The sequence below is a fragment of the Phragmites australis genome, chromosome 8 (assembly GCF_958298935.1).
Source record: "Phragmites australis chromosome 8, lpPhrAust1.1, whole genome shotgun sequence".
NCBI lineage: Eukaryota > Viridiplantae > Streptophyta > Magnoliopsida > Poales > Poaceae > Phragmites > Phragmites australis.
This window is the reverse complement of record NC_084928.1, coordinates 22,742,307-22,759,358: the sequence shown is the minus strand read 5'-3', so window position 1 is coordinate 22,759,358 and position 17,052 is coordinate 22,742,307. Positions and strand designations below refer to the sequence as shown.

Here is a 17,052-nt window from a genome sequence, read left to right as displayed (position 1 = left end):
GGATACGTACACCGGTTTTTGTGGAGTCTAATTGTTCCTAGATGGTAGCGTTCATGAAGTATGGAAGAGCGCTCAAGTTAGCGTAATAGTTGCACAATTAGTTAGTAGACGTGCATTATGCGGTATGGCAAATGCAGGATCCCACATATGTTCAGACGTGCTCTAGGATTGTAAGCTCAAATCCTTAATCTATAAAGCTCTCTTTCCTCGGAAAAATAAGCATGACATGAATTTTTCAATAAAAGGCTAACTGGGTTGATAAAGTATTTTGAAGAAGTTAAACTTGTTTTTTTAACAGCACATTCCCACTGTACGGCCTTCTTTGGAGCGAGTCTTATCACTAGGCTCCATATCCGTCCGCAAAGTTAAACTTGTTAGATACATATCTAAGATTCAAGAGACAAAATGTGTTTGGTATGGAATGCTAAGCACGTATCGTTAGCGTTTTTCCGATTTGGAGTACTACAGTTCCTTTTTTAACTCCTCTCCTAAACATTTCTTAAAATTTGAACATAATATTTATGAAATTAGAATCATCATCTGGATGATCAAATGATGACTTGCCTGAGTTCGCAAGGTCAATCATTTGACTCGTCCTTTTTTACCTGTACGCCTCGCCATGATCGCTTCTGTAAATTAGAATGGTTATTTGGATTTAGATCATCCAAGTGGGCTTCTAATTTGTGGGAAAGTGCCATTATTTGTGTCATCACATGGTTAATCGCATACGTGGCGATTTGCTAATTGGTGGTCAACCACCAGTTAAACTACTAGTGGTCGATTTCCTTTTCTAGACTAGCTTTGTTCCGGTGCGTGAATTCCATTTCGGGCCCGTGTGCACCTGTCTCCGCCGTCCCTATGCGCTTCACACACAGCTTCCAGAGTTTGCCCTCGAATTGACATTTGACATTACATATATAATAACAGATTGACATTTGACATTATATATATCTGAACTGTCCAGAAATCACTACTGTTCATTAGAATAAACTAGCTAAGTACTCTGTATGTTCCAATAAAAATATAAATATTAGTTATAGTATCATCAAACACAAATTTAATATATGTAGATTTAGATGCATCATGAAAAAACTGTCAAATAAAAACATCAAAAGCGATGCCATAGTTTAATTTTAAATAAGATCCAGAAAAAGATGAGAAGATTATCTGCTAATTTCTCTACTAATTTGTTTATTTATTTTCATTAGTAAAACGAGTTCCGTATCCGTAGCCGGTAACGAGATGAGAAGGCTAGAGAACGAGGGTGGATAGCAAAAGTGAGTAAATTATTCGAATTTTAAGAGCTTTTATTATATGAGATGAGAGTAGGAGAAAAGATGACGCGAAAACCAACTCGTGTTTTATACAATAGAGACTACAATTTATTCCTACTTCCATTAGTAGCATATATAATTGAAGTGTCAAGCGAAGATATAGTGTAATGGAGTTGGTCTACTATGTAAATTCATAGAGGTGTTTTATTGTATATGGATACGCATAATATTTCATGGCACATCGGCATCCGTATCCTGAAAATAAATCTAGATATATTCATATTAATATCCGTGTGATAGTTGGATCCGAATTTTTCTTACTATATTTATATTTTTACAAATATAAATATCGGATAATAGTGTTTTTACTGCTATCTATTTTCCACCGCGCAAAATAAATCTTACCAGATCTAGACGTCAACGTTCACGTATTCACGTGCTTGGCGGCCGGGAGGAATGCATTGCCAGAGGCGGCGAGGAAGTGCGGCTAGTGGCTGGCTGCCTGTTGCAGTGACAGCAGGGTGGTGAGCTTTGATCCAGACATGAGGTGTGGCTACTGAGAAGTAAAATCATATAAAAAAAATGTTTGTTGTGGACTGTGAGATGAATATAATGCATTTTTGGGCACCTCTTTTCCTACATTACATAGAGACTACACGCCGTAACTGCGTGGCTAACATCAGCTCAATCTCGGCCTGTCAGAATAGAGAAGCACATAAAAACTTTTAGGAATATTACACTGGAATCAAATTTATGGTGTTGGATCTCAAGTGATATTCTCTAACTCGACACAAAACTGTTATCCTTTTCTTCTCAGAAAGGTGCATCTGAAATGCACAAAAAATCGTTCAAGATACACCAAAACTATCAAAATTCGCTGGCTCTACTTTCTTGCTAGAGATTCTGCTTTGTGCTCGCTGCCAGCAGTCACGGTATAACCAGCTCCAACCTGAAATTATTTCGATGATTGAACATCATAAAATACATTATTTCAAGGTGACATTAATGCATAAAGCGCTAAATACAACTACAAGTTTTGCTTCGTTTTCATTTTACGATTGGCCAGCGGTGCAGTTACCACTCCATGAATGTAACTTTAGTCAGGAAAAACAAACCCCATTGCACTAATTTTTGTTTAGTATTCCTAGTCACAAATACTTGACGTTTTAGATAAAGCCTGGTTAAATTTTTGAAATTTGACTATCAATAACTTTTTTCAAACAGATACTATCAAAAACTTTTCAAATACTTAATTTGGAAACATGAAAATCATTTGTGTACATTTGTCCAGAAAAAACTTTCATAATCTCATAAATTTACTCAATTCTATAAATATATTATAGTAGAAAATAGTGGTCAAAGGAACACAATGGAGACCATGTTATGTCTAAAACATCAAGTATTTTTTACCAGATGGAGTAATTAATAAAACATAATAAAACCACCGTATTATGGAAGAAGAGAATTACACACATCCCTTTCATATGTACAATCATAGATATATTGATAGCCAAATTTCAAAAGTTCGGCTACACTGCTGCATGCATTTCAAAATGTTGCTTTTTTGCTACAGCAAGTACAGAAGAGAAGGTACCTGGCAGTCTTTCAATACAGCACGCTCCTGGAGTTGAACGTTATTGCATACGACAGAACCTTGGATGTGGCAGCCATCTTCAATAACCACGTGGTTCATCACAACAGAGTTGACAATCTGTAACAAGGGAGGAAATTATTTCTTTCATAAGGAGAGCAAGGAGCACTTATGCAACATGTTAAAATCAGAATCGAACATAAATCTGGCATATACTGATATGTAACTGGCAAATGGTAATTCCATCAAGCAGCAAGATATTATTGCAAGACAATCACAAAGCATAACATGGCCTTATAATGGCAATAAATACAGATGATCAATTGGATCTTGCTAGAGATGAGAAAAGTTATGAACATCAAATCATCTTTCAAGGAACACAGCATGATACTGAAGAACAATAATATGGATAAGCCACTCAAGCCTAAGCAAAATTATAGATTAAAAAAAAATACTACAGGTTTTAACCAGTTTCTATACCATGTATTGCACACTCAAAATTTGCCAATTCCTAGTTTTGCTACTTAATAAAACAGTGCCAGCAAGTTAAATCTATTAGAATGATATTATCGTAGGCAAGCATCATTTCAACTGAGAATATGAAATAAACTATGATAGAACAAGGTACACTGTAATTACCTTTACATTGGAACCGATTCGGCAATGACGACCAATCACAGATCGCTTGACACTACACTTGTCACCTAGCTGTGAACCCTCAGCAAGCATGCAATGTGGCCCAATCTAAACAAATATAAAAGAAGTTCGACATTTAAGAAAACTTCACCATTCAGAACATCGATGCAAAATTAGATGTGGAGAAGTGAATTAGTAATTTACTATCAAAAGCAATTAGCTATGCCAAACAGATAACCTACAACGCATGCAATAAAACTTCGAAACCTTTGATCATTGGAATGCATTTAAAAATGTTCAGAATTGTCACATTATATTATTAAGTTTGTCATGAAAAGTATTTTCATGTCATTATTTTCTTTAAAATAATCTCTGGCATATAAGTTGACAAAGCTATCACAACTTTTTTTTCCTCGAATACGCAGGAGAGCTGCGCATCATTGCATTAAGGAGGAGAAAAAGTTTGAAAAAAACAACACACACACTCATACCCACACACACACACACCCATCCAAACAGAACTCTAAGCACACACGCGCCCCTTAATGTCCAGTTGTGCTACAACCACTAAACTGAACCTATATCCGGTTGTGCTAAATCCCTAGCACCAGCCATACCCCAGAGATTTGCTTCCTCTCTGGCTAAAAGCAAAACCCGCTGCACACTTGGCGAAGCACCATTGAAAACACAATCATTCCGATGCTTCCAAAGCAACCAAGCCCCAAGTATGATTAGGGAGTTCAGACCCTTCTTTAATGGTTGAGCAACCAAATCAGAGATCTTGATCCACCAATTGCTAAACACTACGTCCTCCTGTAATGGGGATAGGTCCGGGATGCCAAATTGTCGAAACAATGAATACCATAGCTGTCTTGAGAACCCAGAGGTAAGAATATGTTGAATAGTTTCCTCCTCTTTATCACAACTTTAACTCAAGAATATTGATCCTATTACTGAAATACCACAAAACACATAATAACATAACATCCCACTACTAGCACAGCATTATGATTTGTTCATCAAACCACAACAAAGACTATCCAACAAAAATATTAAACTTTCCATCAAAGGAATGTAAATTAAAGAACAAATAGTAACAGATAATACAAAAAAACATCCAGTTTCCTACCGAAGTAATAAGAAATTAAGAATTGGACTCAAGGTAAATAACATATGTACATATAGAACGCAGAATAGTGAAAATAACGACAACAGATATTCAAATGCCAATTTTTACTCTACAGAAGGTGATATTTTTCTGGAGACGGCACAAAAGTAATGTCACCAGTAAAAATTCAACGGTGTCCTCTTCATGTATTATATATAAGAAGGTAAATTGCAAAGTCATACAGTAAATTTGCAAGACTAAAATGTGACTACCATGTCATAAGATTCATTCCAAAAATCTTGTAAAGAAAGAAAAGCAGAGATAGAGAAAGAGATCCACTCCTCAGTACAGTTTGTTGGTTGAACGGATGACTCAATATATGAGTTGTCAGATTGATAATTATCATCTTATATCCATAAAATGAAGATCTTCATATATATACAATATGGTAGCACCTAACATACTTGAATCCTAAATTCATTTTGGCATTTGTTTTCTGTACTTTCAGGGAACCATCTTGTGATGCTAGTAGTTGATGAGTATGAAATTAGACTCACTGTAGTCTTTGATCCAAGTACAGAAGATGGGTGGATGATGTTGTTTTGTGCAGAGAAGGAATAACCAGACAGGTGACTAGCTTCCCCCACAACCTGCAATACAACAATTTGTCAAATTCAAGCATGATGGAACACCGGCGAATCAGCCAAAATAATTTCCTGCAGAATGAGATCCTTACATCTCGATTAATATCACAGTATGACTGAATTGAGTTCAAACGATGACAGTATTTGCTTTTACTGGCAATATATGCGCAACACCTATGTGTGCCACCATTTGAATTTGATAGTACATCTTGCTTCAAAGCAGATGGTGCAGTGACACGATGCTGCGACAAACACTCTAAATTACCAATGGATGGAATGACACTATTACCAGTTTCATCAACTGTTGTTCCATTACCAACTGATGGTGCTGATCTCTGTACAAATTTAGCCACAGTTAAATACTTCTTAGGAAGAAACTGTTACATATTTACATATTAAGCATGAGCATACCAATTGACTCCTCACTAAATAAGGGAGGACTTCGAGTCTAATGCTACGGTATGCTTCCTTTTGTTCCAGTACCTCCTGTAATATTGTCCTGTGACCAGCAGGATATTATAGCAACTGATGTCTGAATGAGAGAATATTTAAAGGAATCAGACATCACAAAAGCTCAAAACAATATAGACCAACCTATTAAAAGCATAAAGATGTGCATCCATCAGGTCGCTTCGAATTTCCATCTAACAAAAGGAAGATAGCATATATATTTAGTTCAGTTTATACTTCAATAGACCATCCAAACTAAGTAATTCTGAAATTTCTGAATTTAAGTTAAACCAAAGCATTATAGAACCAATAAAATGGTTAGCTATCATTTCTCACTAAAAACCATGAATTAAAATGCAATTATTGTCAAAACAGAAAACATTTAATCACACCGTTCAACCACTCAATATTATCATCATAAGTTATACCTCAGTATATTGTATATTTGCAACAAAACTATCAATTAATATGCAGAAAATCATAGTTATCAAGTCGTCAAGTTGAGTCAAATCACCGTAGGGGCGACTTGTCGACTTGGTCGACTGGTCCACGACTAGTCTGGAGTAGACAGCAGAAATTCCACATAATGGATCATATGGGTGGACTTCAGAACTATGGGTGGACTAGTCGTGGACTTGGCAACTCGTTGACTACTCGACAAAGCACACTAATTCACATGAACAATGCTGCAGTGCTGCTGCAAGCTGCTACAAAACAGAGCAACAGCCGATGGCCTGAAGCTACAAAATAGAGCTGCTGGCCTGCTGCATATCTGAGGAGAGCTGACTGACCTGACGCTAAGGGCCGCGACAGCCGACGGTGACAGTGGAAGGGAGGTGACGGGAAGAGGGAGGCGACAGGAAGGGGGAGGGGGAAGGGGAGGCGATGGGAAGGAGGCAGCGACGGCGACAGAAAGGGGGTGGCGATAGGAAGGGGATGGTGGTGGGTTTAGGATTGTGATCCCCTGTGGCCTGCGCCTGTGCATCTTCTAGCAAGAAAAATTGACTGAAAAGATGGGCCAAGCAAAGCCCATTCGCCAACAGTCACACGCCCAGCCACAGCCAGTTGCCGCAAGTTGTCGGCAAGTCCACAAGTCGCTCGACTAGGCTTCCAAGTTGAGCCGAGGGCCTCTAGTTTTGCACCCAGGCCAACTTGTGCGACTTGATAATCATGCAGAAAATTACAAAACAGTAAGGAACATATTCCATCCGCAAAGGGGCAATAGGGTATTTGGATCAATTCCTTAGAAGTATCCCTGGCCTCCATGAGTAGTTGGCATGCACCTTATAATGTGTACATAACTACATATCCACAATAAAGAGTGAATGAAATTTCTAGGTCATCTACCATTCATCCATTACAATACAGCCTGTCTTCTATATTTTCCTATCTTGTCCCAGCTATGTTGTGCTTTTGTTAACCTTGAGGTCATATCGGATTATCACATCAGTCGATACAATTTGACAGTCTCATAATTTTGCATCAAACAATGTGTCTTTAGCAAGGCACCAAAGTTTTCAGCCACAAAAAGGCATGTCTAGTGAGACCAACCCACTTAGTTAAAAGGAGGTTTTAAAAAACTGAGAATTTCAGGGTAAAGTAAGGTTTGAAATATGTTGATTTGGTTAAAGCACATCATATACTGATACCTCATGATGGGGACACACAGGAAAGATCTGAAATACAATGAGATATCTGAATCCAACTTAAGAATGCCGAAGTCACTGGATTTCTTACATTATTGGTTTCTAAAGGATTTAGAAAAATGTATTGCTGTAGCATGTTACAGATAGTTCCATCATATTAGGTGCTTTTTTCGGCCTCTTCAGCCCACCTTTACTATGCAAGCTCAAGATTTAATGCAGAAACAAGATTGCTGGGAAGACCAGCTAACCATAACATAGAACAGATGGGCCAAAAACAAAGTCACAAAGACTACTCCAAGAACCCCTAAAATACCACCAAGTTCGAACCAGAACTCCAAAATAAAGCAAAATCCAAAGAAACAACCACAACAGATAATGTTCAATGTTATCATCCAACAACACAGCAATGTCAAGGGAGACAAGACAATGTCAAGGGAAACAAGACAATGTCAAGGGAGACATGATAAACAGCCATCATATGAAACGGAGCCAAGACACTGTCAAGGGATGAACGATTAACATATCAGATAACATCTTAGTTGATACATACTTTAAGAAAGTTTCCATTTCCAATGCTTCCAATGGAAACAAAAGGATACCAGAGCAAGCCTTGCAGCAATTGTTGTAACTATTCATGATTTGTGTAAACAACAGTTACTTTCGAGTCTGTCAAGATAGCTTATTGCTGTTAATATTGGATCATTTTACAGTAGCAAGCATAATGTCAAATCTAATAGCATTGGACCTTTCCTACCCAACAAATCATCACTCATCCATCTCAGCACATATATAAGCTATCCTCATTTCAGTCCATAAGTACAGTTTTATTCCTTTAAGGTCAACATTGATGTTCCAAATGTGTCTTTGACAGGAAATGTTGCCAATCATTGACAGCATACCTTGTTGTTGCGAAGAGAAAATATCACCAAAACTTACTGATACTAAAAATACAGGATATCTTTTACAGTTGTCAACCTGTCATGCCAAATTTCTAGGACCTAACTATCAGTCCCATCCGACCAACAGATATACTTAGTTCCCGAGTGTTGTCTATGCATAACTAAGTCACTGCAATGACAACCAAGTTGAAAAACCACAAGACCCAACAGTGTTGGCCTGTTTATTTTTGTGAACCATGATGCATGGCAATGTCAAAATACAAAAGTATAGCACTGAAACACTAAATTTCTGTCAGTAAGCAAATACACTTTATTTGATACATATTAGGTGCCTTACCTGACCTACAGCTCGGATCACTCTCTTATGAACTCGAACATCTTTTTCAACATCAGTTTCTACAAGTGATATTGACAGGTATATGAATCATGAATGAAAGTAGAAGCCTACTATTACACATTTTAAACGTCATAGAATGCAAACCTGATACAATATGCAACAAGAATTGCCTATTCATGTCCAGCCCAATTATGTTCAAACGATTTGGCTTTTTAGCTTTATCTTTCCCTCCAGAAGAAGCAGCATCAGAAGGACCACTAACAGGAACAGAACATAGTAAAGCAGTAACAGCTGCACCATTTTTTCTATGAGTAGCAGCAATAGCCCCAGGCAATACATCAGTCACCAGGTCACCGCTAATTACCTATTCAAATAGAGCCAATGCATTAGGATCTAGATTACTCCCAGCGTGCAATTTCTATCATTGTCACAGTATCAAAGCACAAATATTACCAAAATATCATTTTCTGTCAGTCGCTTTGAAATAGCTCGTAATGCACCAGCAGTTCCAATGTCCTCAGGGACTGCAACTACCTGAACACAAGGAAGAGTTACTTCCCAGATGAGAATATGTTCCTGTTCAGTTGTTCATTGGTGTCTATGAGATTAAGCATGTAGGAGAAAGAAACAAATGCCAAAAAAGAAATCAAGAATTAGGAGATAAAGAAAACTTACTAAAAACCAGAATGAACTGAAGCAGTTCAAGTTAATAAAAGTTAGCAATTCAACAAGCACTTCAAGAGAATATTCAATATATTCGTCAATAGATAAGCAAAGGCTATCATTAAATTGCAATTATTAATAAAATGAAATGATACTGAGATAGAGGGAGCCTTACTTAAGTCAATTATTCTTCTAGAACCTACTAAACCTTTATGTATGATACTACCCTCCAATATCATAACCCTATAACCCTAACCCTGTTAACATCGGTGTTCTAAAAGGCATTCGGCGCTAGGGGGCATATGGCTGCTGCCTGGCACCTAGTCTCTGATTAGGCGGCTGACTGGCAAGAAGGGAGAAGGGGAAAAAAGGGAGGAGAGGTTTTTTTTGTGGGGGGGGGGGGGGGGGGGGCGAAGTGATGCCTGCACAAGGCAAAGGCAAAGGGGCCCAAGATGGCAGCGAAGGGCAGAGGCAGAGGACGCAACATGTGAGCAAGAAGGAATAAAGAGTATAGAGGGGAAGGAGACACTCGGTCCACGTACCCATTGGCCACTCGGCCTAGTGGAAACCCTGAAACGTCACCTGCTTTAATACTCGGCCTCTCTTCCCTGCCCTACTATCCTACTCTTGCCTCACTGCCACCTGCTCCCACAGCTTCTGCCACTACCACCTCTTCCACTTGCCGCCCCACGCCCAATGCCGCCTAGCGGGGAAGCCCAGCCTGCCAACTTGGCTGAAAGCACCTAGGCGGCCACCAAGGTAACCTATTAGAATGCTGACTAACATTCAATCATAGTAATATCACTACCTCCACAAACCAAATAGGGGGCAACAATGGTAGATATCCACACCACAAGATCATTTTGTCATAAGTGAAACTCGACTAACTAACAAAACAAAACAAGTTGAGAACTTGAGCCTGAATATACATAGTTTCCCTGCGCTATTGCAGGAATGAGGTAAACTGCTTCTATCTATAGCTTACCATTACAAAGCTATTTGAGCTGTGCCAAGTTAAACAATCTCAAAGTTACTAGTGACGTGAAAAAAATATAAGCACTAGGACATTGACATGATATCCTGATTTAGAAACTTCTTTGTCATCAAGATCATCCAAATTTATTATCTTAGAGCATTTCTAGAAAATACATTTGGCGCTTGCACACTCCCAATTTTTCTACAATCTTCCCCCAGTACGCATCGCTCTTAGCACAAACACAAGAAACAGCAGGACCCCTGGGTGACTAGGCGCTGCAATTTCACGTGCCAAATCGGAACCAAACTCACCTCCACGCGTAGGCGATCCACGTAGGCGCTAGAGACCCACGCTCCGACGAGGCGCGCCGCCTCCTGCCCCTCCACCACCTGCAACACGCGCACACGAGCACATCAGCGAGAACGCCCCCGCGCCTTTAGAACAGAGGTGAAGCGGAGGAAACAGAAGAGCGCTCACCACGATGAGGTCCTTGAGGTCGCTGGCCTCGAGGAGATCGAGCACGTAGGAAAGCACGGGGCGGTTGGCGACGGGGAGGAGCGATTTGGGGACGTCCTGCGCGAGGAGGAGAAGGAGAGGGTTAGGACTTGGGGTGCCGAGATTAAGCGGGGCGGGGTGGGGTGGGGGAGAATACCCTGGAGGCGAGGGGCGATAGCTTCTCGGAGGTTCCTCCGGCGAGGACGACGACCTGGAAATCCATCTCCGGCAGCGGCTGCTGCGGCGACGGAAGGAGTCGCCGGCGAGGGTTTTGGGGCTCGTCTGATTGCGGGGGCAGGGCAAACGGTGGTTAGGACTCACGATGGGAGTTTCGGGCTTGGAGCTTCATGACTTGGATTAGGCAGGGTGTTCGAGGCCGGGCCGGACCAGGCCAAGTAAGGCCCTGTTTGTTTCAGCTTCGGATTCTGGCTTTCAGCTTTTATAATCCGAAGCTGAAACAAACAGGCAGCTTTTGGTTATAGCTTTTTAAAATCTGCTGGTTGGATTGTGATAATCTGAGAAGCTGGTTTTTCTCAGCTTTTGATAGATTGTGAAAGTCCATTTTACTAAACTGTCCATTAAATTTTTTTAGAATCTACAGTCTAAAAGCTTTTCACAATCCAGCTTTTCACAATCCAGCTTTTAACAATCCAGCTTTTATAAGCTGCTTTTCAAAATCTCTAGCTGAAACAAACAGGCCCTAAGCCTGCTAATGGGTTAAGAACCAGCCAAAAACCACAATTTTACATATTTTTTCTTTAATATTTACAAAAATACACGTTTATTTGGAAAAATCACAGAAGCAGGTTACCGCCACCCGTCCATCGGGCGAGATCAAGTTCTCACTCGTCCATCAAGCAAAATCAAGTTCTCGCTCAATAAACAAACCAGAATTTGATCTCACCGATGAACAGGGACCGGCACTATTAGCAGATTTAGGGCCAACTCAAAAACCAGCCAACTAAAACTGGTTTGAGACCAAACCATTAGCAGATTTAGGGCCAAGGAACAATTGGGACATAGTTATTTGGATCGATGAAGGCGTGTTGCCAACGCGTGACCGTGGACCGCCTCGAGTTGGGCTTCACAAAGCTGGGAGCTATCACTGGGGAGTCAATTGGGCCCTTTTTGTCTCTGGATCAAATTTGAAATGCAATTGTTTGGTAATTCCAACTCCAGCGTTTCCATTTGTGCATCAACAAGGACGCACAAAGACATTGTTTTAAAATAAACACTCAAATTCGTGTTGAGGATGACTCAAAATTTAAATAGTTTTAGTATATATCCACACCCTCAAATAACCCACTGAACTAGGGCTACCAATCTTCACCGTTTGAGCTATCACACCCTTAACCAACCAACCTCCACCAATTGAGATGGGCTCGTAATCATTTGTGGCCGCGGTCAAGTTGGGTGGTGTCACTGGTGAGCCGGGCGTACAGGGGTGAAGCGAAATTTTTTCCCTAGTTAGCAGCCCATCCGACTCCTTTGTGCGAGCTTTTTTTTATATATTTTTATTTTTTTAATATCTATAAAAATATGATTATTTCAAAATATTATATATCTAAGCTACTATCATCCGTTAGAAAGGTGACAGCAAGGTCTTACCCATCCAACATGCGATAACTTGTGAGGCTCATAGCACAACGGGTTTGAAATTAAATACTCCGATTGACGTGGTATCCACGTCAATGTGTCGCCCAACCAATTAACGACAGGGCTCTGCTGGGCCCATTAAAAATGAACGGGTGACACCTTTTCACACACATATGCATGCGTAGTGAAAAAGCTAGCATGCTTGAATGCATGCTTTTGGACTTTTATGACATGATTTTTGCTTTTGGAGGAAAAATCTAGTCTAGCACATCGAATGTGAAAAGGTGTCATCTGTTAAACGAGCGATACATTTTCCAGTGGATCTAGTAGAGCCCTATCACACTTCTAATGGACGACAGCAAATGTGTCGCCTATTGATTGAGCGACACGTTGACGTAAACGTCACATCAACTAGGGTATTTAATTTCTGACAGTTGTGCCATGGATCCTATAAGGTGTCATCCATTAAAAGGACGACGGTGGTTTAGATGTATAATATTTTGAAATGGTCATGTATTTTTTGCAAATTTGAAAAATAAAAATATATAAATAAAAAAATTCCCCTTTGTGCACCCCTGGTTCAAACGTGTGCATCAGGTTGGCGCGCGTGCGGCCCAGCCAGACGCAATGCTAAATTGTTGGGCAACCAGATGATCCACCCATCTGCAAAACGTGAGACCCTACAGCCATGTGCGCTAGTCACAACGTTTCGATGGCCCTTTGCTACTCACTGGTTCCCTCGTCGTCACTACTATGGATTCCTTGCTCACATCTAGCCCAAATGCGCTCCCTAGACAGATGAAGGTTTAGCCTATCACGCTATTGACGTCTCGCCATGTTAGCAGCCTACAGTCAGCTGACAGACCATCAGAGCAACCGATTTGGAGCCCTCGCAGCAACCATGGAGGTATGTATTAAGGATTCAAACATGTGGTCAGATTTTGTTTGGTAAATTAACTTCTAATGTTCAGTACTCTTGATAAATGTTTATGAGTATGGCATGTTTCATACGTCTATGTACTCTTCGCTTTTCATGTATTGTGGTATACGATAAGCTATAAATACATCTACATGCTTGTATTTGAACCGCAATAATGTTGGTGATCCAAGGAGTCAATTAATATATGGTTTTCATGTCAAGGTAACCTCAATATCTCCCTGTGTCATTTAACATATTTTTCTATTTTTTTATACATACTCACTTATCAGCGTATTTGCGCTTTTAGAAAATCATATATCACCAAATATATATCTACATACCGTACCATATATAGGTGAAACACAATGTTAAAGTGGTGCACCAGGCCATCTCGGCTCAAGCTTCACCACTGCGTCCGGAAGTACTGAGCTACCGCCACCAGCACCACCTGTGGGGTTGGGTCGTATGGCTGTTCCACGGGAACTGTATCACCGGTTGTTGTTGGGTCATCAACGCCGGCGTCATCGGGTAGGCGTAGGGGACCTGCTGCAGCTTCCGCTGTGACCCGGCCAAGCAGCCGCGCAGCAGCCTCAGGCGTCGGCTTGCTGGGGAGAGGGAGATGAGCGTCAGCCGCGCGCAGTGCTGTTGCGGCGAGAACAGGAAGTAGGAGGAGAAGCAGCAGCAGGGATGGGAGAAGAGGGCAAGAACGGTGGCCAAGCACCATGGCTGGATTTGCCTCTCCCCTCGTGGGTGATGTGTCAGGGCTCAGGGTGTGCAGTGCAGCTCGACGAACCGAACTGAACGCGCCTCAGTGCCTGCCCGTACCTGCCTGATTTATGGACGCCGCCCACAGCGACCGTGACGCATCTCGCGTGGAATGGAGATCCATCCGTCCATTCGTCGATACGTCCGCGGGGCTCCTGCTGATCAGCCTGACGACGAGAGGCCGTCCGCGTGTTGGCAGGCAGTCGATTTGTGCTGCGCGGGACCCAAAGCTAAGCTCTTTCCTCGATCTTTCCGCTCGATCATTACTCAAAGGCGACGAATTGGGATTTGGGAAGCTAATCACAATACCCGGAGTAAACACGTGCAGATGGGCTGTACCTATTGAGCCGGTCCGAGATACGATACTGTAGGCACGATTCAGGCACGGTACGATCTGATTACCGACGGGTCAGACCGGTACGGCACGATGTTACGGACCGTGCCTGGGCCAAGCGCGCGGCACGACGGGCCAGCACGGCACGGCCCGGTTAAGTCGAGTCGGCACGGGCATGGCCCAGCCCGGGCCGGCACGGTCCGGCCCGGCACTATTTTTTTATTTTTTTTATTTATATTTTTAATTATTTTAGTTATTTTTAAATATTTTTATCTATTTTTAAATATTTTTATCTATTTTTATTTTTATTTATTTTCTATATATTTTTTATGTATTTTTTCATTTTTTTATATATTTTCACGACACGGTCGTGCCCAGGGTTCCATTTACCGACCGGAGCTCGGTTACCGAGCTCTGGCGGTAACCGAAAATGCGCGATAACCGCGGTTACCGGTCAAAAATTCAAAAAAAATCGGAGAAAATTCATTTGGCAAATTTTAAATTTTTGCGAAAAAATTATTTTTTTCCCTCTCGGTAACCGAGCGGTTTGGGTCGGTTACCGAGCGGTTTAGGTCGGTTACCGAGCGATTTTCTCGCATTTTTGATTCGGTCGGTTACCGAGCGGTTTGGGTCAGTAACCGCTCGGTTTTCTCGATTTATCGAGCGGTTTTATCGAATTTCAGCGCAGTTCAACAAAAACCTAAAACAGGGTTCAATATTGTAAAATCAATAACTAATTCATCCGAGCTTCAAATCAAGTGAAATAAATTTTGTTGGCTTCCTTGTAACATTATCTACATGATAAAAGTATTTATACTCATAAAAAAGTTCAAAATTGTCTGTGAGAAATTTTATTTGTTAAACCAAGGTAAATGCATAGTTTACTCTTTGCTAATCCAAAAATCATGAAACTAATTTTGTTAGTCTTCTTACATGATCCTATATCTTTTAAAAATATATGAACTCATGAATTAGTTATTTTAACATGCATGATTGTGTAAATGTGTTGCGGCTAGATTAATTCATAACTGACCCATCACACCTTAAAAATTAATGAAACCACTTTCATTAGCTTATTTATATTATGATTTACGTAGAAAAAATAATAGTAGACATGAAAAAATTAATTACAGTGATGTTTCTTAACATATTCACTTTATGCTTGTGAACTTTGTAAAAATCATAGAGAATTTAATAAAACTCTAAATAAAGTGAAATCAATTTTAAAGATTCTCTTAAAATACGTTTTATACAAGAAAAATATGTGTTTGCATGTTACACTTTTCCTTAACGTGAGTTAATAATTGAGCCGCACGCTTCAATTTTTTTCATTTTTTTCAAACTTTCTCCCTATAGAATATGATGCAAACGACATTATTTTTGAAAACAAATTTCACAGAAGTTCTTAGAATTATGTCTAGTTGTTTTTAAGATTTTTTTTGAATTTTTTTTAAATTTGTTTATTTTTTCGAATTTTTTGAATTCAAATTTCGGTTACCGAGCGGTTTTTGAAACCGGACCGGACCGGGAAGGTCGGTAACCGCGATTTTTGAGCGGTTACCGACAGTTTTTTGAACCCTGATCGTACCGTGGGCCAAGGGAAAGGCACGCGAGCCGACACAGCACGGTCCGTTACTGTAGATGGGCCGTTTGAATCGTGCCGTAACCGGGCCGTACCGAGTTGGGCCCGTACCGGACCGGCACGAACGGCCCATTTGACCATATTTAACCTGGAGTCATGGAGCAGCAGGCGTCGAAGACCAACACACTTTTCCGGTTCACGTTCCAATTATGCATCCACTAGGAAAGACTGCAGCTAGCAATCGGAAACGGAAAGCACAAAAATGTCCTGCAGGCTACAAATTCAATCCCAAGACTTCAACGAGCAAATTTAATGATTCCGGGAGCACGCAGTAAAAAAGAGTCATTTTTATCCTCAATGTTCACTAGTCAGTACATAGAAAAACAATTTTGATGTTATTACCATTTGCAGTCACTACATTCTTTACTCAGAAACGGGTTAGTTTATATTAATATAAGTATATATTACTTTCTCTGTTCAGAAATAGTAGTTATATTTTTTTTTACAAAAGTCAAATTTTAGGTATTTTAACTAATATTTAATCAAATTATAAGAATATCTAGTATATAAAAATTATATAACTAGATTCATAATTCAAAATAATTTAACACTATATAGATTTTGTAGTTATAAATGATATATCTGTGAGAAAATCTTAATCAAAATCTAACTTTAAAGATTGATCCCAAAATAAATACATCTACTATTTGTAATTGCTATAGGTCCTTGACCCCCTCAATAACATCGACCGTAACTCCTCCTCCACAGACCCAACTAGACGCCTCCACAATTGCCGAGCCATCCGTAGCATTTCCTGCGGCGCCTACTCCTGCCTCTGACCCGCTCTCCCTGGTTGCCAGCCTCTCTGTCTCCATCAGCAAATTGATCGCGGAGAAAGAGGCAGCAAACCACAGATGTGTCAAGCTAGAGAAGTTGGTGGCTGACGAGAGAGGCGAGACGTGCGCTTTTGTAGAAGGTCGCGCTTGTTGCCTAAAGTGCCAAGCAGTTAGAGGATGAGCGGCTGACCCGCAGTTTTCTTTGGGCATGTCTTGTTAAGGTTGGTAAAGTCAACATACATCCTCCATTTACCATTAGGTTTTCGGACCATGAAAGGGTTAGTCAGCCACTATGGGTACC

At 40.5% G+C, this 17,052-nt stretch overlaps 1 protein-coding gene across 1 annotated transcript; it reads right to left on the bottom strand.

The window, feature by feature from the left end:
* Positions 1-1,828: 1,828 nt before the first annotated feature.
* On the bottom strand, positions 1,829-11,082 carry LOC133926797 (uncharacterized). The gene is made up of 13 exons (XM_062372899.1): positions 10,877-11,082; positions 10,702-10,797; positions 10,536-10,613; positions 9,039-9,119; positions 8,730-8,949; positions 8,586-8,644; positions 5,848-5,897; positions 5,665-5,752; positions 5,346-5,588; positions 5,167-5,259; positions 3,505-3,609; positions 2,869-2,985; positions 1,829-2,223 (listed from the first exon to the last, which is right to left on the bottom strand). Exons 1-13 carry the CDS (start codon positions 10,940-10,942, stop codon positions 2,158-2,160), a joined length of 1,362 nt encoding a protein of 453 aa, XP_062228883.1. The 5' UTR covers positions 10,943-11,082; the 3' UTR covers positions 1,829-2,157.
* Between the last annotated feature and the right edge of the window lie 5,970 nt (positions 11,083-17,052).